Here is a 24,658-nt window from a genome sequence, read left to right as displayed (position 1 = left end):
CTGTTACGCTGCAGCAAGAGGCCGCTTGCTTCTCAAACAGTGGTTGAGGTGTGGAGTGAACTAACCGGAGGAGCTTACCCACAGGAGTGAACTAACCGGAGGAGCTTACTCACAGGAGTGAACTAACCGGAGGAGTTTACCCACAGAAGTGAACTAACCGGAGGAGCTTTACCCACAGGAGTGAACTAACCAGAGGAGCTTACCCACAGGAGTGAACTAACCGGAGGAGCTTACCCACAGGAGTGAACTAATCGGAGGAGCTTTACCCACAGGAGTGAACTAACCAGAGGAGTGAACTAACCAGAGGAGCTTTACCCACAGAAGTGAACTAACCGGAGGAGCTTACCCACAGAAGTGAACTAACCAGAGGAGTGAACTAACCAGAGGAGCTTTACCCACAGAAGTGAACTAACCGGAGGAGCTTACCCACAGGAGTGAACTAACCAGAGGAGTGAACTAACCAGAGGAGCTTTACCCACAGAAGTGAACTAACCGGAGGAGCTTACCCACAGAAGTGAACTAACCGGAGGAGCTTTACCCACAGGAGTGAACTAACCGGAGGAGCTTACCCACAGGAGCTTACCTACAGGAGTGAACTAACCAGAGGAGCTTACCCACAGGGGTGAACTAACCGCAGGAGCTTACCCACAGGAGCTTACCCACAGGAGTTAACTAACCAGAGGAGCTTTACCCACAGGAGTGAACTAACCAGAGGAGCTTTACCCACAGGAGTGAACTAACCAGAGGAGCTTTACCCACAGGAGTGAACTAACCAGAGGAGCTTACCCACAGGAGTGAACTAACCGCAGGAGCTTACCCACAGGAGTGAACTAACCGGAGGAGCTTACCCACAGAAGTGAACTAACCGGAGGAGCTTACCCACAGAAGTGAACTAACCAGAGGAGCTTTACCCACAGAAGTGAACTAACCAGAGGAGCTTTACCCACAGAAGTGAACTAACCAGAGGAGCTTTACCCACAGAAGTGAACTAACCGGAGGAGCTTTACCCACAGGAGTGAACTAACCGGAGGAGCTTACCAGCAGGAGTGAACTAACCGCAGGAGCTTACCCACAGGAGTGAACTAACCAGAGGAGTGAACTAACCGGAGGAGCTTACCCACAGAAGTGAACTAACCGGAGGAGCTTTACCCACAGGAGTGAACTAACCGGAGGAGCTTACCCACAGGAGCTTACCTACAGGAGTGAACTAACCAGAGGAGCTTACCCACAGGGGTGAACTAACCGCAGGAGCTTACCCACAGGAGCTTACCCACAGGAGTGAACTAACCGGAGGAGCTTACCCACAGAAGTGAACTAACCGGAGGAGCTTACCCACAGGAGTGAACTAACCAGAGGAGCTTTACCCACAGGAGTGAACTAACCAGAGGAGCTTTACTCACAGGAGTGAACTAACCGCAGGAGCTTACCCACAGGAGTGAACTAACCAGAGGAGCTTACCCACAGAAGTGAACTAACCGCAGGAGCTTACCCACAGGAGTGAACTAACCAGAGGAGCTTACCCACAGAAGTGAACTAACCGCAGGAGCTTACCCACAGGAGTGAACTAACCAGAGGAGCTTACCCACAGAAGTGAACTAACCGGAGGAGCTTTACCCACAGGAGTGAACTAACCAGAGGAGCTTTACCCACAGGAGTGAAAAACTAAATTCCAATGCATACAGATGACATTTATTCCCTCCCCCCACTGCCCAAGTTCCTGCCCATTTTTATAATGGACCATTTCTAAATTTAAACTAACTTGATATATTAGTAAAGACAAGATTACATTCGGTATAGTCTGATGGGGTGAAAATATTATCACTTGATGAGAGAACAGCGTGTGCTGCCTGAGGCAAGGAACAAGCTGTTTTTCAACTTTCTCAAATCACAAATAGCCCATAGTCACATCATGAAGCCCATATATGTTTGGATTTCTAAATCTAGCATATAGGACCTGTTTCAAATAATCACTTTGATGCTCAACATAGCCATTTCGTTCTGTTTGTGACGCTTGATGCCCTGCAAGTCCCGCCTCTCCCATCTCCTCACTGGTTTTTAGGAGCATATTACCACGTGGGTGATTGAAAGATGAACTGAGGTCCATACTCCAGTCCAGTTGGTGGTGGTAAAGCACCTTAAAGTTGGTTGCCAACCGCCATATAAAGACCACAGAAGAAGAAGCCTGAAGGAGGAGAGATGACTAGAAACAAACTCAGTTTGCCCATTTCTCTTTGGATTAATTTACGGAGTAGAGGACCTTCGTTATTTCAGGTAAAATAACAACCCAATGTTTATCCCAGGACAAATTAGCTAGCAACAGCAAGCTAACGAGCTAAATTGCAATAAATGTTTCATGCGTTTCGATATGTCCCCAAATTAGTTGGTTCAGAGTTCGTTTTGATATTTCAACCTGCGTGTTCTGATCGCGCCTAGTGTGGATGGACAAAATCATCATGCTCGTGCCTGATCTAGTCAGCATGTTAGTTGTTACTTTTCAACCCCGATTGGAGCCAATGTCTTAAATAGTTGAACATGTTATTACTACAACCTCGTGAAATTGACAAACTGACACGTTTTAATTTTAGTCAAAAACAACTTTTCATATCGAAGGAGTGCCTTTTTTTATTTTGACGTCCTACCGTACATCCTCTCCGGTCGGTGCTTCCTCTCCGGGTCGGTGCCATGTTTCCTCTCCGGTCGGTGCCGTACATCCTCTCCGGTCGGTGCTGTACATCCTCTCCGGGTCGGTGCCGAGTTTCCTCTCCGGTCGGTGCTGTACATCCTCTCCGGTCGGTGCCGTGCATCCTCTCCGGGTCGGTGCCGTGTTTCCTCTCCGGGTCGGTGCCGTGCATCCTCTATGGGTCGGTGCCGTGCTTCCTCTCTGGTCAGTGCCATGCATCCTCTCTGGGTCGGTGCCGTGCATCCTCTCTGGGTCGGTGCCGTGCTTCCTCTCCGGTCGGTGCCGTGCTTCCTCTCTGGGTCGGTGCCGTGCTTCCTCTCCGGTCGGTGCCGTGCTTCCTCTCTGGGTCGGTGCCGTGCATCCTCTCTGGGTCGGTGCCGCGCTTCCTCTCCGGTCAGTGCCGTGCATCCTCTCTGGGTCAGTGCCGTGCTTCCTCTCCGTTCGGTGCCGTGCTTCCTCTCTGGGTCGGTGCCGTGCTTCCTCTCCGGTCGGTGCCGCGCTTCCTCTCTGGGTCGGTGCCGTGCTTCCTCTCTGGGTCGGTGCCGTGCTTCCTCTCTGGTCGGTGCCGTGCTTCCTCTCTGGGTCGGTGCCGTGCTTCCTCTCTGGGTCGGTGCCGTGCTTCCTCTCTGGTCGGTGCCGTGCTTCCTCTCTGGTCGGTGCCTTGTTTCCTCTGGGTCGGTGCCGTGCATCCTCTCCGGGTCGGTGCCGTGCATCCTCTCCGGGTCGGTGCCGTGTTTCCTCTCCGGGTCGGTGCCGTGTTTCCTCTCCGGTCGGTGCCGTGCTTCCTCTCCTGGTCGGTGCCGTGCTTCCTCTCCGGGTTGGTGCCGTGCTTCCTCTCCGGGTCGGTGCCGTGCTTCCTCTCCGGGTCGGTGCCGTGCGGGTCGGTGCCGTGCTATCCGGTATGTTTGGGAGAACCCTACCCTAAACCTTAAAGGGATACTTCAGGATTTTGGCAATTAAGCCTTTTATTTACAAGCCCTTTATCGACAGTGTCCCACCGCCAGCTCGGGGATTCGATACAGCAACCTTTCGGTTTCTGGCCCAACGCTCTAACCAATAAGCTACCTGCCGCCCCAAAAACACCATTATATGATTCTGTTATTGGTTCCTCTCCGGGTCGGTGCCGTACATCCTCTCTGTTATTATATGGTTCTGTTATTATATGGTTCTGTTTATTATATGGTTCTGTTATTATATGGTTCTGTTATTATATGGTTCTGTTATTATATGATTCTGTTATTATATGGTTCTGTTATTATATGGTTCTGTTTATTATATGCTGTGGTTCTGTTATTATATGGTTCTGTTATTATATGGTTCTGTTATTATATGGTTCTGTTATTATATGGTTCTGTTATTATATGGTTCTGTTATTATATGGTTCTGTTTATTATATGCTGTGGTTCTGTTATTATATGGTTCTGTTATTATATGGTTCTGTTATTATATGGTTCTGTTATTATATGGTTCTGTTTATTATATGCTGTGGTTCTGTTATTATATGGTTCTGAAATTATATGGTTCTGTTTATTATATGCTGTGGTTCTGTTATTATATGGTTCTGTTATTATATGGTTCTGTTTATTATATGGTTCTGTTATTATATGGTTCTGTTATTATATGGTTCTGTTATTATATGGTTCTGTTATTATATGGTTCTGTTATTATATGGTTCTGTTTATTATATGCTGTGGTTCTGTTTATTATATGGTTCTGTTATTATATGGTTCTGTTATTATATGGTTCTGTTATTATATGGTTCTGTTATTATATGGTTCTGTTTATTATATGCTGTGGTTCTGTTATTATATGGTTCTGTTATTATATGGCGTGTATTAACCAGGATTCTGTTCTTTATACCAGGCCAAACTGAACGACTGGGCTTGTATGTGAGGGCGAGTCTGTTCTGTCAACCATGGCCAACAATGTGGAGGATATCGAGAACAACATGGTGAGTTACTTCTAAATCACAGCAGAAGTATGAGAAGGAAATAAGTCTGGTCTGTGTTTAGTCACTTGCAGACTGTGACCTATAGTAAAGGCACATTCATGGCGGTGACATTTGCAATAACAAAGTAAATCATTAGTCACATGTCATGGAATATATTTCACATGCTCTTTCGTGCCGTCATTCGTTTTGCTCCTGAAGATTTGAAGGGCGTTGGCTGGCCATTACAGGAGGCAAAGTCCTTCTAGGCTGTTTCTCTGCTGACCCTTAACCCCACACGAAGCCGCTCAACTTCCAACATGTAAATAACACAGATGAAAGACGGTTTATATCACTGCACTTTTGGAGCTAGAAACACCAAGCGTTTCGCTACACCCGCAATAACATCTGCTAAACGTGGGGATGTGACCAATAACATCTGCCAAACATAGGGATGTGACCAATAACATCTGCCAAACATGGGGATGTGACCAATAACATCTGCTAAACATGGGAATGTGACCAATAACATCTGCCAAACATGTGTATGTGACCAATAACATCTGCCAAACATGGGGATGTGACCAATAACATCTGCCAAACATGGGGATGTGACCAATAACATCTGCTAAACATGGGAATGTGACCAATAACATCTGCCAAACATGTGTATGTGACCAATAACATCTGCCAAACATGGGGATGTGACCAATAACATCTGCCAAACATGGGGATGTGACCAATAACATCTGCCAAACATGGGGATGTGACCAATAACATCTGCTAAACATGGGTATGTGACCAATAACATCTGCTAAACATGATGATGTGACCAATAAAATAGTATTTTATTTGACATGCCTTCTCAGCCTCAGTTCTTAATAAACACATCCAGTGAAGGATAGCGGCTGTGACCGGTTCGATGGCGCCAATTCTTCCTGGTGATTTATTGAAGTTATTCAAGCAGGAACCCCCCCCCCCTTTTAGAAATCGCATATCCTGTTTTTATTCAGAAGATCAGGAGTAAGTTAAGGCTCATGTCTAAACTGTCCCGACAGCCTTGGCACTGCAACACTCTCCCTAGATGGGCCTGTCTGCCCCCACAGCCTTGGCACCTCAACACTCTCCCTAGTTGGGCCTGTCTGTCCCCACAGCCTTGGCACTGCAACACTCTCCCTAGATGGGCCTGTCTGTCCCCACAGCCTTGGCACCTCAACACTCTCCCTAGATGGGCCTGTCTGTCCCCACAGCCTTGGCACCTCAACACTCTCCCTAGATGGGCCTGTCTGTCCCCACAGCCTTGGCACCTCAACACTCTCCCTAGATGGGCCTGTCTGTCCCCACAGCCTTGGCACCTCAACACTCTCACTAGATGGGCCTGTCTGTCCCCACAGCCTTGGCACTGCAACACTCTCCCTAGATGGGCCTGTCTGTCCCCAAAGCCTTGGCACCTCAACACTCTCCCTAGATGGGCCTGTCTGTCCCCACAGCCTTGGCACTGCAACACTCTCCCTAGATGGGCCTGTCTGTCCCCACAGCCTTGGCACTGCAACACTCTCCCTAGATGGGCCTGTCTGTCCCCACAGTCTTGGCACCGCAACACTCTCCCTAGATGGGCCTGTCTGTCCCGACAGCCTTGGCACCTCAACACTCTCCCTAGATGGGCCTGTCTGTCCCCACAGCCTTAGCACTACAACACTCTCCCTAGATGGGCCTGTCTGTCCCCACAGCCTTGGCACTGCAACACTCTCCCTAGATGGGCCTGTCTGTCCCCACAGCCTTGGCACTGCAACACTCTCCCTAGATGGGCCTGTCTGTCCCCACAGCCTTGGCACTGCAACACTCTCCCTAGATGGGCCTGTCTGTCCACACTCCCTAGATGGGCCTGTCTGTCCACACTCTCCCTAGATGGGCCTGTCTGTCCCCACAGCCTTGGCACTGCAACACTCTCCCTAGATGGGCCTGTCTGTCCCCAAAGCCTTGGCACCTCAACACTCTCCCTAGATGGGCCTGTCTGTCCCCACAGCCTTGGCACCTCAACACTCTCCCTAGATGGGCCTGTCTGTCCCCACAGCCTTGGCACTGCAACACTCTCCCTAGATGGGCCTGTCTGTCCCCACAGCCTTGGCACTGCAACACTCTCCCTAGATGGGCCTGTCTGTCCACACTCCCTAGATGGGCCTGTCTGTCCACACTCTCCCTAGATGGGCCTGTCTGTCCACTCTCCCTAGATGGGCCTGTCTGTCCACACTCCCTAGATGGGCCTGTCTGTCCACACTCTCCCTAGATTGGCCTGTCTGTCCCCACAGCCTTGGCACTGCAACACTCTCCCTAGATGGGCCTGTCTGTCCCCACAGCCTTGGCACTGCAACACTCTCCCTAGATGGGCCTGTCTGTCCCCACAGCCTTGGCACTGCAACACTCTCCCTAGATGGGCCTGTCTGTCCACACTCCCTAGATGGGCCTGTCTGTCCACACTCTCCCTAGATGGGCCTGTCTTTCCCCACAGTTAAATGACTCACTACTATAGTGTCTCTGGATCAGAGAGTCTGCTAAATGACTCACTACTGTAGTGGCTCTGGATCAGAGAGTCTGTTAAATGACTCACTGCTGTAGTGGCTCTGGATCAGAGAGTCTGTTAAATGACTCACTACTGTAGTGGCTCTGGATCAGAGAGTCTGTTAAATGACTCACTACTGTAGTGGCTCTGGATCAGAGAGTCTGCTAAATGACTAGAATGTAAATGTTTCCATGTTCTGCAGACTGACCCTAGAGGTGTGTATTTATGTCCCCTTCTGTTCCTCCTCCAGGTGACTGAGGCTCCAGTACCAACCCAGAACCAGCACCCTGAGCCTGGGGTGACGGGGGTGCGGTCCAGGGGTGGAGGGGGTGGGACGGAACAGAACGGACAGGCTCCCCCACAACGCACCCCCCAGGTGGTAGAGAGTGAGGAAGACGAAGATGAGGAGCTGACGCTGAAGTACGGGGCCAAACACGTCATCATGCTGTTTGTCCCTGTCACGCTCTGCATGGTGGTCGTCGTGGCAACCATCAAGTCCGTCAGCTTCTACACCCAGAACGATGGACAGAGGCTGTAAGTACCGACGACGTTCTGGCGACCCTCATGTTGTCCCCGGGGTTAGGGTTGTTGGAACCCTGAGACGAGGCTTCCGGTTGTCCCCGGGGGTTAGGGTTGTTGGAACCCTGAGACGAGACTCCAGGTTGTCCCCCTGGTTAGGGTTGTTGGAATCCTGAGACAAGGCTTCAGGTTGTCCCCCTGGTTAGGGTTGTTGGAACCCTGAGACGAGACTCCAGGTTGTCCCCGGGGTTAGGGTTGTTGGAACCCTGAGACGAGGCTTCAGGTTGTCCCCGGGGTTAGGGTTATTGGAACCCTGAGACGAGACTCCCGGTTGTCCCCGGGGTTAGGGTTATTGGAACCCTGAGACGAGACTCCAGGTTGTCCCCGGGGGTTAGGGTTGTTGGAACCCTGAGACGAGGCTCCAGGTTGTCCCCGGGGTTAGGGTTGTTGGAACCCTGAGTCAAGGCTCCAGGTTGTCCCCGCGGTTAGGGTTGTTGGAACCCTGAGACGAGACTCCCGGTTGTCCCCGCGGTTAGGGTTGTTGGAACCCTGAGACGAGACTCCCGGTTGTCCCCGGGGTTAGGGTTGTTGGAACCCTGAGACAAGGCTTCATGTTGTCCCCGGGGTCAGGGTTGTTGGAACCCTGAGACGAGGCTTCAGGTTGTCACCCTGGTTAGGGTTGTTGATGCAGTTGACTAGCAGAGCCACTAGATGGCGATAATGCAACACACAACACCTTGATGACGAAATATCAGCATACATCTACAGTATTTACTAAAAGAAGTACAAGAAATGTGGCTGGCCTGCATACGAAGAAGATACATTGTTCAGTTTGTTTACCTATGGGCTGTTCTTCATAAATCAGCTGGAAACACAGACAGGATAATCAAGCAGCTGGAGAAACAGACAAGATAATCAAGCAGCTGGAGAAAAACAGACAAGATAATCAAGCAGCTGGAGAAAAACAGACAAGATAATCAAGCAGCTGGAGAAAAACAGACAAGATAATCAAGCAGCTGGAGAAAAACAGACAATATTATTATAATAACAGGAGCAGCAAAGTGAGGATTCACAAAGGATGGTGTTTGAGTATTTCTGATGGTTGTCTGACAGTAACATATTCTTAAATGATCTAATGTGATGAGTCCAATGTGATGAGTCCAATGTGATGAGTCTAATCTTCTGTTATGAGTTGTCCAGGATGTTGATACCTGTCTGACATGTGATGTGTTTTCCAGGATATACACCCCATTCCCCGAGGACACAGACACAATAGGGCAGCGAGCCCTCAACTCAGTCCTCAACGCCACCATCATGATCAGTGTCATCATAGTTATGACCATGGTGCTGGTGCTGCTATACAAGTACCGCTGCTACAGGGTAAGGGTAAGATGCTACAGGGTAAGAGATGCTACAGGGTGAGAGATGCTACAGGGTAAGAGATGGTACAGGGTAAGAGATGCTACAGGGTAAGAGATGCTACAGGGTAAGAGATGCTACAGGGTAAGAGATGGTACAGGGTAAGAGATGCTATACAAGTACCGCTGCTACAGGGTAAGAGATGGTACAGGGTAAGAGATGCTGCTACAGGGTAAGAGATGCTACAGGGTAAGAGATGGTACAGGGTAAGAGATGGTACAGGGTAAGAGATGGTACAGGGTAAGAGATGCTACAGGGTAAGAGATGCTACAGGGTAAGAGATGCTACAGGGTAAGAGATGCTACAGGGTAAGATATGGTACAGGGTAAGAGATGCTACAGGGTAAGAGATGCTACAGGGTAAGAGATGCTACAGGGTAAGAGATGCTACAGGGTAAGAGATGCTACAGGGTGAGAGATGCTGCAGGGTAAGAGATGCTACAGGGTAAGAGATGCTACAGGGTAAGAGATGGTACAGGGTAAGAGATGCTGCTACAAGGTGAGAGATGCTGCTACAGGGTAAGAGATGCTACAGGGTAAGAGAGATGCTGCTACAGGGTGAGAGATGCTGCTACAGGGTAAGAGATGCTACAGGGTAAGAGAGATGCTGCTACAGGGTGAGATATGCTGCTACAGGGTGAGAGATTCTGCTACAGGGTAAGAGATGCTGCTACAGGGTGAGAGATGCTGCAGGGTAAGAGATGCTGCTACAGGGTAAGAGATGCTACAGGGTAAGAGAGATGCTGTTACAGGGTGAGAGATGCTGCTACAGGGTAAGAGATGCTACAGGGTAAGAGAGATGCTGCTACAGGGTGAGAGATGCTGCAGGGTAAGAGATGCTGCTACAGGGTAAGAGATGCTACAGGGTAAGAGAGATGCTGCTCTGACAATGCCATTAGGGTTGTATTCATTAGGGCACAAAGTAAATCAGTTTGCAACCAACGTATCATAACGTTTAACTTCCTGAACTTGATGGACAAGTCCAGGAAGTCGTCCCTTTTTCAGTCTGTTTTCTTCCGCTTGTTGGCTGATGAACACAACCCTGGTGTCACTCATCGCTGTAGCATCTCTTACCCAGTCCTCTCCTGTGTGTGTCTAGATACAGTGACATGCCGAACATGTTATACAGACAGTTGGCTGTTATTGATCTCTGTGTGTCCCTTCAGGTGATCCAAGGCTGGCTGTTCCTCTCCTCTCTACTGCTCCTGTTCTTCTTCTCCTTCATATACCTCAAGTGAGTCCCTTCATTCTTTGATATCTTGTTCTCTCTCTCTCTCTCTTTTCAATCACATATATTTCAAGTCATCGGTGAATCTGCTGTGTAAGAATGTGACTGGGCAGATTTTTATTTTATTTATTAGTTTTTTTTTTACCTTTAGCTAAGAATAAGAATAAATAAGAAGAATAAATAAGAATCAATTCTTATTTTCTGCCTGTTCAGGGGCAGAACAACAGATTTTTACCTTGTCAGCTCGGGGATTTGAACTTGCAACCTTACGGTTACTAGTCCAACGCTCTAACCACTAGGCTACCCTGCCGCCCTCTGTCCTCTGTACTCCTAAACGTAACAGGCTCACTCTTGTCCTCCCCCAGAGAAGTGTTCAAGACGTACAACGTGGCGATGGACTGGATCACCTTGGCTGTGATCGTCTGGAACTTCGGCGTGGTAGGGATGATCTGTATCCACTGGAAGGGTCCTCTCCGTCTGCAGCAGGCCTACCTCATCATGATCTCTGCTCTCATGGCTCTGGTCTTCATCAAGTACCTTCCTGAGTGGACCGCCTGGCTCATCCTGGCCGTTATATCTGTCTATGGTGAGACTTCCTGCTTGAGTCTTTGGCTTGTATACAGGTCTCTCACTGTGAGACTGTAGCCACGGCCCCAATTATCTCTCCTTCTGCCCAAAGTGTACACTTGTTCACTTCCCTTCTTTGACTTGAAAGGAAAAGGCTGGTCTAAGAAACATGGTGGAAACTCCCTCTAGCCCATGCCTCTACCGATACAATAGTTTTAGACATGTGGAATGTCGTGAATGAGTGTACACTTCAGGACAAAGGAGATGGGGACACAGCCCCTCCCATGTTCCTCTTTGTGAAGATGACCTATCTCTCTAGTTGCTCTATTTGTTTTCCTGCTCTCTATCGATCTCAAGTCCTCTTCAGACGAGACTCAGGGCAGCACCTAGATTTCCTGACCGTTGTTGTTGTTGAAAGGAAGGATCTGACTGGTCGACAAACAGGAAACACCCATCTGAGACAGGAAGTGGGGGGGGGGGGGGGGGGGTAGAGAAAGTCATGACAGCTGAGGTTAAGACATTCTTAATTTAGACAACCTTAGATAGGACCAGATTTCCTCTTAAAGCTGCCCCTTCCCGAAGTGTTCTCCCAAATGGCCCCCTATTCCCTATTTAGTGCACTACTTCTGACCAGGCACCATAGGGTTCTGGTCTAAAGTAGTGCACTATATAGGGAATAGGGCCCTGGTCTAAAGTAGTGTCCTATATAGGGAATAGGGCCCTGGTCTAAAGTAGGGCACTATATAGGGAATAGGGCTCTGGTCTAAAGTAGTGCACTATATAGGGAATAGGGCTCTGGTCTAAAGTAGTGCACTATATAGGGAATAGGGCTCTGGTCTAAAATAGTGCACTATATAGGGAATAGGGCTCTGGTCTAAAGTAGTGTACTATATAGAGAATAGGGCTCTGGTCTAAAGTAGTGCACTACATAGGGAATAGGGTGCCAGTTGGGACACAACCACTGTCGGAGAATAACGGCCACGACAGAATAGTGGTCATTGTAGATTTATTTACCCTAAAAGTGTTTAGCTTGAGGTAGAACAGTAGGTCGGTTTACGTTTGTTGGGGGTAACAGTGGTCTGTTTTGGGTTGGTGGGGGTAACAGTGGTCTGTTTTGGGTTGGTGGGGGTAACAGTGGTCTGTTTTGGGTTGGTGGGGGTAACAGTGGTCTGTTTTGGGTTGGTGGGGGTAAGTAACAGTGGTCCGTTTAGGTTTAGTTTGTTGGGGGTAACAGTGGTCTGTTTTTGGGTTGGTGGGGGTAACAGTGGTCCGTTTAGGTTTGGTTTGTTGAGGGTAACAGTGGTCCGTTTAGGTTTAGTTTATTGGGGGTAACAGTGGTCTGTTTTGGGTTGGTGGGGGTAACAGTGGTCCGTTTAGGTTTGGTTTGGTGGGGGTAACAGTGCTGGTGGTCAGAGTTTTCACCCACCCCGCCCCAGAAATGTCTTTAAATCAGATTCAATATATTTACTTGGTCTCGGTTCCAAAGAGCCTTGTGTTTTGGGTCCAACACTACTTGTCCTGATTCCGTCTGTGTTCTCCCTTTAGTTGGTGTTGATAAAGAGTTTACACCCAGTCAGTCTCAGACATTCTTTAACTCCAATGAAATATTTCTACTTGGTCTCTCTCTCTCTCAAAGCACCCTCTGTTCTGTCTCCAACACTATTCTATCCTGACTCAAAGCTCTGCGTCATATTCATTAGGCACCAAATGGAAGAAAGCTTCTCCTTGTTTCAGTGTGTTATCTGAACTGTACAATAACAAATGCCTGTTTACATTTTCTGTTACAAAACATTTTGCCACGAGGTGCCCTAATGAATACGACCCCTGTTTCTCCCTCCATAGATCTGCTAGAAGTGCCCTAATGAAAACGACCCTGTTTCTCCCTCCATAGATCTGCTAGAGGTGCCCTAATGAATATGACCCTGTTTCTCCCTCCATAGATCTGCTAGAGGTGCCCTAATGAATACGACCCTGTTTCTCCCTCCATAGATCTGCTAGAGGTGCCCTAATGAATACGACCCCTGTTAGCAGTGCTCTGATGAATACGACCCCTGTTAGCAGTGCTCTGATGAATACGACCCCTGTTAGCAGTGCTCTGATGAATACGACCCTCCTAGCAGTGCCCTAATGAATACGACCCTGTTTCTCCCTCCATAGATCTGCTAGAGGTGCCCTAATGAATACGACCCCTGTTAGCAGTGCTCTGATGAATACGACCCCTGTTAGCAGTGCTCTGATGAATACGACCCCTGTTAGCAGTGCTCTGATGAATACGACCCTCCTAGCAGTGCCCTAATGAATACGACCCCTGTTTCTCCCTCCATAGATCTGCTAGCAGTGCTCTGCCCCAAAGGTCCTCTACGTATCCTAGTGGAGACAGCTCAGGAGAGGAACGAACCCATCTTCCCTGCTCTCATCTACTCCTGTAAGACGCACGTCACCCCTCGTACATCAACACCTGTAACCTGTATTACATATACACCGAGCGGACAAATCATTAGGAACACCTGGTGTTTCCATGGCGTAGACTGACCAGGTGAAAGCTATGATTGTGTCAGTTTGGCTGGATGTCCTTTGGGTGGTGGACCGTTCTTGATACACAGAGGAAATGGTTGAGTGTGGAAAAACCCAGCAGCGTTGCAGTTCTTGACTCAAACCGGTGCGCCTGGCACCTACTACCCTGTTCAAAGGCACTTATATATTATTTCTTGCCCATTCACCCTCTGAATTGCACACGATCCATGAGTCGATGTTCGAGCCCCCCGCCGAAACTTTATTAGCATCATAGAGAAATCCCCGTCAGTTTAATGTCGCCCCTTCCTACATCTGCGGTGAAATGTGATTTTCGGGATCTCACAAACGGTTTGGCCCACAAACTATTATGGAAAGGTCACCCTCACAAACACGATGGTGTTCTCCGTTTTGCTCTACGACCCCCACAACAGCGTCACAAGACTCGTCTGAAGTTTGTACAGCCTCTTCTGCCACCTTCTGTCTGTACAGTGGGGCAATAAAGTATTTAGTCAGCCACCAATTGTGCAAGTTCTCCCACTTAAAAAGATGGGAGAGGCCTGTAATTTTCATCATAAGTACACATCAACTATGACAGACAAAATGAGGGGAAAAAAATCCAGAAAATCACATTGTAAGATTTTTAATGAATTTATTTGCACATTATGGTGGAAAATAAGTATTTGGGCAATAACAAAAGTTTATCTCAATACTTTGTTACATACCCTTTGTTGGCAATGACAGAAGTCAAACGTTTTCTGTAAGTCCTCACAAGGTTTTCACACACTGTTGCTGGTAGTTTGTACAGCCTCTTCTGCCACCTTCTGTCTGTAGCAACCCGAACAATTTGGCCTCCACTCTAACATGACCCCTCTGTGGAAAGGTGAGACCCTCACTAAAACGTACATGTGAGTAGTTTTGCTCTAGAATGCCTCACGAGTCGTCTGAAGATCCCCAACCGGTTCCAGTTTAAAAACATTTATAGAGTACACTATATATACGAAAGTATGTGGACACCCCTTCAAATGAGTGAATTCTGCTATTTCGGCCACACCCGTTGCTGACGGGGGTTAGAAAATCGAGCACACAGCCGTGCAATCTCCATGGACAAACATTGTCAGTAGAATGGCCCTTACTGAAGAACTCGGTGACTTTCAACGTGACACCGTCATAGGATGCCACCTTTCCAACAAGTTAGTGTATCTAATTTCTGCCCTGCTGGGACTGCCCCCGGTCAACTGCAAGTGCCGTTACTGTGAAGTGGAAATGTCTAGGAGCAACAACGGCTCAGCCGTGAAGTGGTAGACCACACAAGCTCACAGAACAGGACCGCCGAGTGCTGAAGCGCGTAGCCCATATACATTGTCTGTCCTCGTTTGCAAAACTCACTACTGAGTTACAAACTGCCTCTGGAAGCAACGCTAGTACAATGACTGTTAGTCGGGAGCTTCATGAATTGGGGTTCCATGGCCGAGCAGCTGAGCAGATATGGTATTATGATATGGTATTATGACATGGTATTATGATATGGTATTATGACATGGTATTATGATATGGTATTATAATATGTTGATGGATATGGTATTATGATATGGTATTATGATATGTTGATGGATATGGTATTATAATATGTTGATGGATATGGTATTATGATATGGTATTATGATATGGTATTAGGATATGTTGATGGATATGGTATTATGACACGTTGATGGATATGGTATTATGATATGGTATTATGGTATTATGATATGTTGATGGATATGGTATTATGATATGGTATTATGACATGGTATTATGGCATGGTATTATGACATGGTATTATGATATGGTATTATGATATGGTATTATGATATGGTATTATGATATGGTATTATGACATGGTATTATGATATGGTATTATGACATGGTATTATGATATGGTATTATGATATGTTGATGGATATGGTATTATGATATGGTATTATGATATGGTATTATGATATGGTATTATGATATGGTATTATGATATGGTATTATGATATGGTATTATGACATGGTATGGTATTATGATATGGTATTATGATATGGTATTATGATATGGTATTATAATATGTTGATGGCTATGGTATTATGATATGTTGATGGATATGGTATTATGATATGGTATTATGATATGGTATTATGATATGGTATTATGATATGGTATTATGATATGGTATTATGATATGGTATTATGACATGGTATGGTATTATGATATGGTATTATGATATGGTATTATGATATGGTATTATAATATGTTGATGGCTATGGTATTAGGATATGTTGATGGATATGGTATTATGACACGTTAATGGATATGGTATTATGACACGTTGATGGATATGGTATTATGACACGTTGATTGATATGGTATTATGAAATGTCATTGATTGGAAACTCATGTGTTGCCTGTTTAGTATTATCTATGCTATATGTTTTCACTAGCCTGGTATACAGTTAAGTTGTTGTTGTTGTTTGCCTTAAACATGAATGCCCATAGCTGCCGAGTAATGTAATGTCTACTGTACCATCCTGTCCCTCCATTACCAGCGACCATGGTGTGGCTGGTCAACATGGCAGACACTGGCCTCGGACACAGACCAATGACCAGGAAGAACTCAACAGAGGCTCCCATCACTCAGGTTGAGAGTCAATGTGAGTCTGTAGTGTCTGGTCGTTTAAATTCCTCTCTACCTTCTCCGTTAGCCTCCTTTAGGCCCTGGCCTCGCTTGTACCCCAAAATGATGATTATTTTCTTCAGCGTTTTTGTAATATCATAATTATTTTCTACCTTCCCATCAGCAGCTCCTCCATCTCTGGGTCACAATTGAACACCAAAACATGCCTCTTTCTATGGCATCTCCAGCAGTTTTTAAGAATATCTCAATTCTTCTCTCCCGCCCCTGCAGCAGCCCTATCTAGCCCTGGGCTCACCGCCCCCTCATGTATAATATTTGACTTCTCCATGCTCCCCCAGCCCCAGCCCTGGCTCTAGGCCCGGCCCCTCTCAGCCCCCCGGAGGATGACGGAGGGTTCACCCCTAACTGGATGGGGCATCAGGAGCATCAGCTGGGACCCCTTCAGTCCACAGACGAGACCCGACGGGAGATCCAACAACTCCCCTCTGCCAGACCACCCGTAATGGACGATGATGACGAGGAGAGTGAGTACAGAACTGAACAGCAATAAAAAAATACAATTGTATTTGTCACGTTTTCGTTAAAACAATCCCCGTGCCATTTCGTTAAAACAATCCCCGTGCCATTTCGTTAAAACAATCCCCGTGCCATTTCGTTAAAACAATCCCCGTGCCATTTCGTTAAAACAATCCCCGTGCCATTTCGTTAAAACAATCCCCGTGCCATTTCGTTAAAACAATCCCCGTGCCATTTCGTTAAAACAATCCCCGTGCCATTTCGTTAAAACAATCCCCGTTCCATTTCGTTAAAACAATCCCCGTGCCATTTCGTTAAAACAATCCCCGTGCCATTTCGTTAAAACAATCCCCGTGCCATTTCGTTAAAACAATCCCCGTGCCATTTCGTTAGAAACAATTGCCATGTCGTTTCCTAATCAGGGTGCACGACCGTTACCAACGAGGTCATAACTTGGCTATATACAGGGGGTACCAGTACTGAGTCAATATACAGGGGGTACCAGTACTGAGACAATATACAGGAGGTACTGGTGCTGAGTCAATATACAGGGGCTACCAGTACTGAGTCAATATACAGGGGGTACCAGTACTGAGACAATATACAGGAGGTACTGGTGCTGAGTCAATATACAGGGGCTACCAGTACTGAGTCGATTATGCAGGGGGTACCGATACTGAGTCGATATACAGGGGGTACCGGTGCTGAGTCAATATGCAGAGGGTACCGGGCTGAGTCAATGTGCAGGGGTACGAGGTCATAACTTGGCTATATACACAGGGTATCAGTACTGAGTCAATGTGCAGAGGTACGAGGTCATAACTTGGCTATATACAGGGGGTACCAGTACTGAGTCAATATACAGGTGGTACCGGGACTGAGTCGATATACAGGGGGTACCAGTACTGAGTCAATATACAGGGGGTACCAGTACTGAGTCAATATACAGGGGGTACCAGTACTGAGTCGATGTGCTGGAGGTACCGGTACTGAGTCGATGTGCTGGAGGTACCAGTACTGAGTCGATGTGCAGGGGGTACCAGTACTGAGTCGATATGCAGGGGGTACCGGTACTGAGTCGATGTGCAGGAGGTACCAGTACTGAGTCGATGTGCAGGGGTACGAGGTCATAACTTGGCTATATACACAGGGTACCAGTACCTAGTCGATGTGCAGGGGGTACCGGTACTTAGTCAATGTGCAGGGGGTACCAGTACTGAGTCGATATGCAGGGGGTACCGGTACTGAGTCGATGTGCAGGAGGTACCCGTACTGAGTCGATGTGCAGGGGTACGAGGTCATAACTTGGCTATATACACAGGGTACCAGTACCTAGTCGATGTGCAGGGGGTACCGGTACTGAGTCAATGTGCAGGGGGTACCGGTACTGACTCAATGTGCAGGGGGTACCAGTACTGAGTCAATGTGCAGGGGGTACCGGTACTGACTCAATGTGCAGGGGGTACCAGTACTGAGTCAATGTGCAGGGGTACCGGTACTGACTCAATGTGCAGGGGTACGAGGTAGATATATACAGTGACTAGACAACAGGATAGATAATAAACAGCAGCAGCGTATGTGATGGGTCAAAAGAGTAAATGCAGATAGTTCAGGTAGCTATTGGTTAACTCTTCAGCAGTCTTATGGCTTGGTGGTGGAAGGTGTTTAGGGTCCTGTTGGTTAACTCTTCAGCAGTCTTATGGCTTGGTGGTGGAAGGTGTTTAGGGTCCTGTTGGTTAACTCTTCAGCAGTCTTATGGCTTGGTGGTGGAAGGTGTTTAGGGTCCTGTTGGTTAACTCTTCAGCAGTCTTATGGCTTGGTGGTGGAAGGTGTTTAGGGTCCTGTTGGTTAACTCTTCAGCAGTCTTATGGCTTGGTGGTGGAAGGTGTTTAGGGTCCTGTTGGTTAACTCTTCAGCAGTCTTATGGCTTGGTGGTGGAAGGTGTTTAGGGTCCTGTTGGTTAACTCTTCAGCAGTCTTATGGCTTGGTGGTGGAAGGTGTTTAGGGTCCTGTTGGTTAACTCTTCAGCAGTCTTATGGCTTGGTGGTGGAAGGTGTTTAGGGTCCTGTTGGTTAACTCTTCAGCAGTCTTATGGCTTGGTGGTGGAAGGTGTTTAGGGTCCTGTTGGTTAACTCTTCAGCAGTCTTATGGCTTGGTGGTGGAAGGTGTTTAGGGTCCTGTTGGTTAACTCTTCAGCAGTCTTATGGCTTGGTGGTGGAAGGTGTTTAGGGTCCTGTTGGTTAACTCTTCAGCAGTCTTATGGCTTGGTGGTGGAAGGTGTTTAGGGTCCTGTTGGTTAACTCTTCAGCAGTCTTATGGCTTGGTGGTGGAAGGTGTTTAGGGTCCTGTTGGTTAACTCTTCAGCAGTCTTATGGCTTGGTGGTGGAAGGTGTTTAGGGTCCTGTTGGTTAACTCTTCAGCAGTCTTATGGCTTGGTGGTGGAAGGTGTTTAGGGTCCTGTTGGTTAACTCTTCAGCAGTCTTATGGCTTGGTGGTGGAAGGTGTTTAGGGTCCTGTTGGTTAACTCTTCAGCAGTCTTATGGCTTGGTGGTGGAAGGTGTTTAGGGTCCTGTTGGTTAACTCTTCAGCAGTCTTATGGCTTGGTGGTGGAAGGTGTTTAGGGTCCTGTTGGTTAACTCTTCAGCAGTCTTATGGCTTGGTGGTGGAAGGTGTTTAGGGTCCTGTTGGTTAACTCTTCAGCAGTCTTATGGCTTGGTGGTGGAAGGTGTTTAGGGTCCTGTTGGTTAACTCTTCAGCAGTCTTATGGCTTGGTGGTGGAAGGTGTTTAGGGTCCTGCTGGTTAACTCTTCAGCAGTCTTATGGCTTGGTGGTGGAAGGTGTTTAGGGTCCTGTTGGTTAACTCTTCAGCAGTCTTATGGCTTGGTGGTGGAAGGTGTTTAGGGTCCTGTTGGTTAACTCTTCAGCAGTCTTATGGCTTGGTGGTGGAAGGTGTTTAGGGTCCTGTTGGTTAACTCTTCAGCAGTCTTATGGCTTGGTGGTGGAAGGTGTTTAGGGTCCTGTTGGTTAACTCTTCAGCAGTCTTATGGCTTGGTGGTGGAAGGTGTTTAGGGTCCTGCTGGTTAACTCTTCAGCAGTCTTATGGCTCTGTGGTGGAAGGTGTTTAGGGTCCTGTTGGTTAACTCTTCAGCAGTCTTATGGCTTGGTGGTGGAAGGTGTTTAGGGTCCTGTTGGTTAACTCTTCAGCAGTCTTATGGCTTGGTGGTGGAAGGTGTTTAGGGTCCTGTTGGTTAACTCTTCCGCAGTCTTATGGCTTGATGGTGGAAGGTGTTTAGGGTCCTGTTGGTTAACTCTTCAGCAGTCTTATGGCTTGGTGGTGGAAGGTGTTTAGGGTCCTGTTGGTTAACTCTTCAGCAGTATTATGGCTTGGTGGTGGAAGGTGTTTAGGGTCCTGTTGGTTAACTCTTCAGCAGTCTTATGGCTTGGTGGTGGAAGGTGTTTAGGGTCCTGTTGGTTAACTCTTCAGCAGTCTTATGGCTTGGTGGTGGAAGGTGTTTAGGGTCCTGTTGGTTCCAGACTCGGTGCATCGGCACTATGACTTCGGTGTCTGTAGTCTTTTTTTAGGGCCTTCATCTGACACCGCCAGGTATAGCGGTCCTGGAATGCAGAGAGCTCTCAACCCCAGTGATGTACTGGGCACTACCCTCTGGAGCGCCTCGCAGTTGGATGCCAAGTTGCCGCCATACCAGGCGGTGATGCAGCCAGTCAAGATGCTCTCAATGGTGCAGCTGTAGAACGTTTTGAGGATCTGAGGGCCAAACCTTTTCAGCCTCCTGAGGGGGAAGAGGCGTTGTCGTGCTTTCTCCATGACTGTGTTTCGGTGTGTGTAGACCATGTTAATTCATTAGTGATGTGGACACCGAGGAACTTGAAGCTCTCGACCCGCTCCACTACAGCCTTGTCGATGTGGATCGGGGGGGAGGGGGGCGCTCGTACCTCCATTTCCTGTAGTCCACAAACAACTTTGTCTTGCTGATGTTGAAGGAGAGGTTGTTGTCCTGGCACTACACTTCCAAGTCACTGACCTCCTCCCTCATCGTCGTCGGTGATCAAGCCAACCACCGTCGTGTCGTCAACAAACTTAATGGTGTGTTTTGGAGTTGTGCATGGCCACTCGGTCGTGGGTGAACAGGGAGTACAAGAGGGGACTAAGCACGCACCCCTGAGGGGCCCCCGTGTTGAGGATCAGCGTGGTGAATGTTTTGTTGCCTTCCCTCACCACCTGGGGGCAGCCCGTTAAAGTCCAGGATCCATTTGCAGAGGGAGGTATTCAGGGTCATTAGCTTAGTGATGAGCTGGGAGGGCACTGTGTTGTTGAACGCTGAGCTGTAGCCAATCAACAGCATTCTCACATACAGTACCTTCAGAAAGTATTCATACCCCTGGACTTTATATGTTTCTATTGTAAAATGTTTTTGTCAACGATCTACACAAAATACTCATATCAAAGTGGAAGAAAAATTCAAACCTTTTTGTAAAGAAATATATATGAAAAATAAAACACTGTCTTGATTACATAAGTATTCAAGCCTCTTAGGCAATACTTGTTAGAATCACCTTAGGCAGTGTTTACAGCTGTAAGCCTTTCTGGGTGAGTCTGTAAGAGCTTTCCACACCTGGATTGTGCAACATTTGATTGTTGATCATTGTTGATCATTGCTAGACAACCATTTTCAGGTCTTGCCATAGATTTTTTTCAAGCAGATTTAAAACAAAACTGGAACTCGGCCACTCAGGAACATTTTACTGTCTTGGTAAACAACTCCAGTGTATGTTTGGCCTTGTGTTTTAGGTTATTGTCCTGATGAAAGGTGAATTCATCTCTCAGTGTCTGGTGGGAAGCAGACTGAACCAGGTTTTCCCCTATGAGTTTACCTGTACTTGGCTCCGTTTTATTTTTATCCTGAAAAACTCCTGAAGGATTACAAGCATACCCATAACATGATGCAGCCACCGCTATGCTTGAAAATATGACGAGTGATACTCAGTAATGTGTTTGTATAGGATTTGCCCCAAACATCACACTTTGTATTCAGGACAAAAAGTGAATTGCTTTGCCACATTATTTGCAGTATTACTTGTTGCAAACAGGATGCATGTTTTGGAATATTTTATGTTCTCTAAAGGCTTCCTTTTCACTCTGTTAATTAGGTTTGTTTTGTGGAGTAACTCGAATGTTGTTGATCCATCCTCAGTTTTCTCCTGTCACAGCCATTTAACTCTGTAACTGTTTTAAAGTCACCATTGGCCTCCTGGTGAAATGTCTAAGCCGTTTCCTTCCTCTCCGGCAACTGAGTTAGGAAGGATGCCTGTATATTTGTATTGACTGGGTGTATTGATACACCATTCAAAGTGTAATTAATAACTTCCTCGTCCTCAAAGGGATATTCAATGTTTGCTTATTTTATTTTTACCCATCTACCAATCGGGGCCCTTCTATGCGAGGCAGTGGAAAGCCTCCCTGGTCTTTGTGGTTGACTGTGTTTTTTTTTAATTCACTGCTCGACTGAGGGACTTTACAGATAATTGTACGTGTGGGGTACAGAGATGAGGTAATCACTCAAAAATCATGTTAAACACTATTATTGCACACAGAGTGAGTCTATGCAATTTATGTGACTTGCAAAATGTTTCTCCTGAACTTATTTAGGCCATGACGAAGGGGTTGAAAAATGTATTCAAGACATATCAGCTTTTCATTTGGAATTAATTTGTACAAATTTCTAAAAACATAATTCCACTTTGACATTATGGGGTAATATGTGTGTAGATCAGTGACAAAACAATCTCTATTGAATCCAATTTTTACTTCAGGCGGAAACAACAACAAACAATGGAAAAGGTTTCTGTTGGCTCTGTGTGTCTAAGGTGAATGTTTTAGGATATTGTGGCATCCTGTGGTCCCCCTTGTTGTGGCATCCTGTGGTCCCCCTTGTTGTGGCATCCTGTGGTCCCCCGTATTGTGGCATCCTGTGGTCCCCCTTGTTGTGGCATCCTGTGGTCCCCCGTATTGTGGCATCCTGTGGTCCCCCGTATTGTGGCATCCTGTGGTCCCCCGTGTTGTGGCATCCTGTGGTCCCCCGTATTGTGGCATCCTGTGGTCCCCCGTGTTGTGGCATCCTGTGGTCCCCCGTATTGTGGCATCCTGTGGTCCCCCGTATTGTGGCATCCTGTGGTCCCCCGTATTGTTGCATCCTGTGGTCCCCCGTATTGTGGCATCCTGTGGTCCCCCGTATTGTGGCATCCTGTGGTCCCCCGTATTGTGGCATCCTGTGGTCCCCCGTGTTGTGGCATCCTGTGGTCCCCCGTATTGTGGCATCCTGTGGTCCCCCGTATTGTGGCATCCTGTGGTCCCCCGTATTGTGGCATCCTGTGGTCCCTCGTATTGTGGCATCCTGTGGTCCCCCGTATTGTGGCATCCTGTGGTCCCCCGTATTGTGGCATCCTGTGGTCCCCCGTATTGTGGCATCCTGTGGTCCCCCGTATTGTGGCATCCTGTGGTCCCCCGTATTGTGGCATCCTGTGGTCCCCCGTATTGTGGCATCCTGTGGTCCCCCGTATTGTGGCATCCTGTGGTCCCCTGTGTTGTGGCATCCTGTGGTCCCCCGTGGGAAACATCCATGTTTACACAGAGGTTCTGCCAGCAAAAATAATTTGAATCCGTCATCACGACAGACACGATTGAACTGTGTTTCCCAGGGGGTGTGAAGGAGGGTTCAATGTAGACTGGTATATGAGGTCTATTTGGTTACAGGGTTATAGGGTAACAGGGTTATAGGGTAACAGGGTTATAGGGTAACAGGGTTAGAGGGTAACAGGGTTATAGGGTAACAGGGTTATAGAGTAACAGGGTAACAGGGTTATAGGGTAACAGGGTTATAGGGTAACAGGGTTATAGGGTAACAGGGTTATAGGATAACAGGGTTATAGGATAACAGGGTTATAGGGTTATAGGGTAACAGGGTTATAGGGTGACAGGGTTATAGGGTAACAGGGTGACAGGGTTATAGGGTAACATGGTTATAGGGTTATAGGGTAAAATGGTTATAGGGTAACAGGGTTATAGGGTAACAGGGTTTTAGGGTAACAGGGTTTTAGGGTAACAGGGTTATAGGGTAACAGGGTTATAGGGTAACAGGGTTATAGACTAACAGGGTTATAGGCTAACAGGGTTATAGGATAACAGGGTTTTAGGGTAACAGGGTTATAGGGTAACAGGGTTATAGGGTAACAGGGTTATAGGGTAACAGGGTTATAGGGTAACAGGGTTTTAGGGTAACAGGGTTTTAGGGTAACAGGGTTTTAGGGTAACAGGGTTATAGGGTAACAGGGTTATAGGGTAACAGGGTTATAGGGTAACAGGGTTATGGGGTAACAGGGTTATAGGGTAGCAGGGTAACAGGGTTATAGGGTAACAGGGTTATAGGGTAACAGGGTTATAGGGTAACAGGGTTATAGGGTAACAGGGTTATAGGGTTATAGGGTAACAGGGTTATAGGGTAACAGGGTTATAGGGTAACAGGGTTATAGGGTAACAGGGTTATAGGGTAACAGGGTTATAGGGTAACAGGGTTATAGGGTAACAGGGTTATAGGGTAACAGGGTTATATGGTAACAGGATAACAGGGTTATAGGGTAACAGGGTTATAGGGTAACAGGGTTATAGGGTAACAGGGTAACATGGTTATAGGGTTACCAGGTTAAGGTTACCGGGTCAGGGTTACAGGGTTAGGGTTACCAGGTTAGGGTTACAGGGTTACCGGGTTAGGGTTACCAGGTTAGGGTTACCGGGTCAGGGTTACAGGGTTAGGGTTACAGGGTTAGGGTTACCGAGTCAGGGTTACAGGGTTATAGGATAACAGGGTTACCGGGACAGGGTTACCGGGTCAGGGTTACAGGGTTTTAGGATAACAAGGTAACAGGGTTATAGGGTTACAGGGTTACAGGGTAACAGGGTAACAGGGTTATAGGGTAACAGGGTTATAGGGTAACAGGGTAACATGGTTATAGGGTTACCAGGTTAGGGTTACCGGGTCAGGGTTACAGGGTTAGG

General features: G+C 47.4%; 1 protein-coding gene across 2 annotated transcripts in view; it reads left to right on the top strand.

Annotated features, from left to right (window-relative positions):
* Nucleotides 1–24,658, top strand: part of LOC139375471 (presenilin 1) — a 33,363-nt gene that overhangs the window by 3,182 nt on the left and 5,523 nt on the right. For both annotated transcript variants that reach the window (XR_011627804.1, XM_071117286.1), the window contains exons 2-9: nt 4,544–4,631; nt 7,418–7,701; nt 8,925–9,066; nt 10,271–10,338; nt 10,698–10,918; nt 13,226–13,324; nt 15,983–16,087; nt 16,410–16,595. Coding sequence is in view for 1 of the 2 variants with exons in the window: in XM_071117286.1 (XP_070973387.1) it covers nt 4,596–4,631; nt 7,418–7,701; nt 8,925–9,066; nt 10,271–10,338; nt 10,698–10,918; nt 13,226–13,324; nt 15,983–16,087; nt 16,410–16,595 (1,141 nt within the window). In the remaining variant the exon portion in view is untranslated. The remainder of the gene's footprint in view (nt 1–4,543; nt 4,632–7,417; nt 7,702–8,924; nt 9,067–10,270; nt 10,339–10,697; nt 10,919–13,225; nt 13,325–15,982; nt 16,088–16,409; nt 16,596–24,658) is intronic.

This window comes from Oncorhynchus clarkii, chromosome 19 (assembly GCF_045791955.1).
Source record: "Oncorhynchus clarkii lewisi isolate Uvic-CL-2024 chromosome 19, UVic_Ocla_1.0, whole genome shotgun sequence".
In the NCBI taxonomy this organism is placed as follows: domain Eukaryota; kingdom Metazoa; phylum Chordata; class Actinopteri; order Salmoniformes; family Salmonidae; genus Oncorhynchus; species Oncorhynchus clarkii.
The sequence above is the reverse complement of the archived record's forward strand: the minus strand, read 5'-3'. Positions and strand labels throughout refer to the sequence as shown.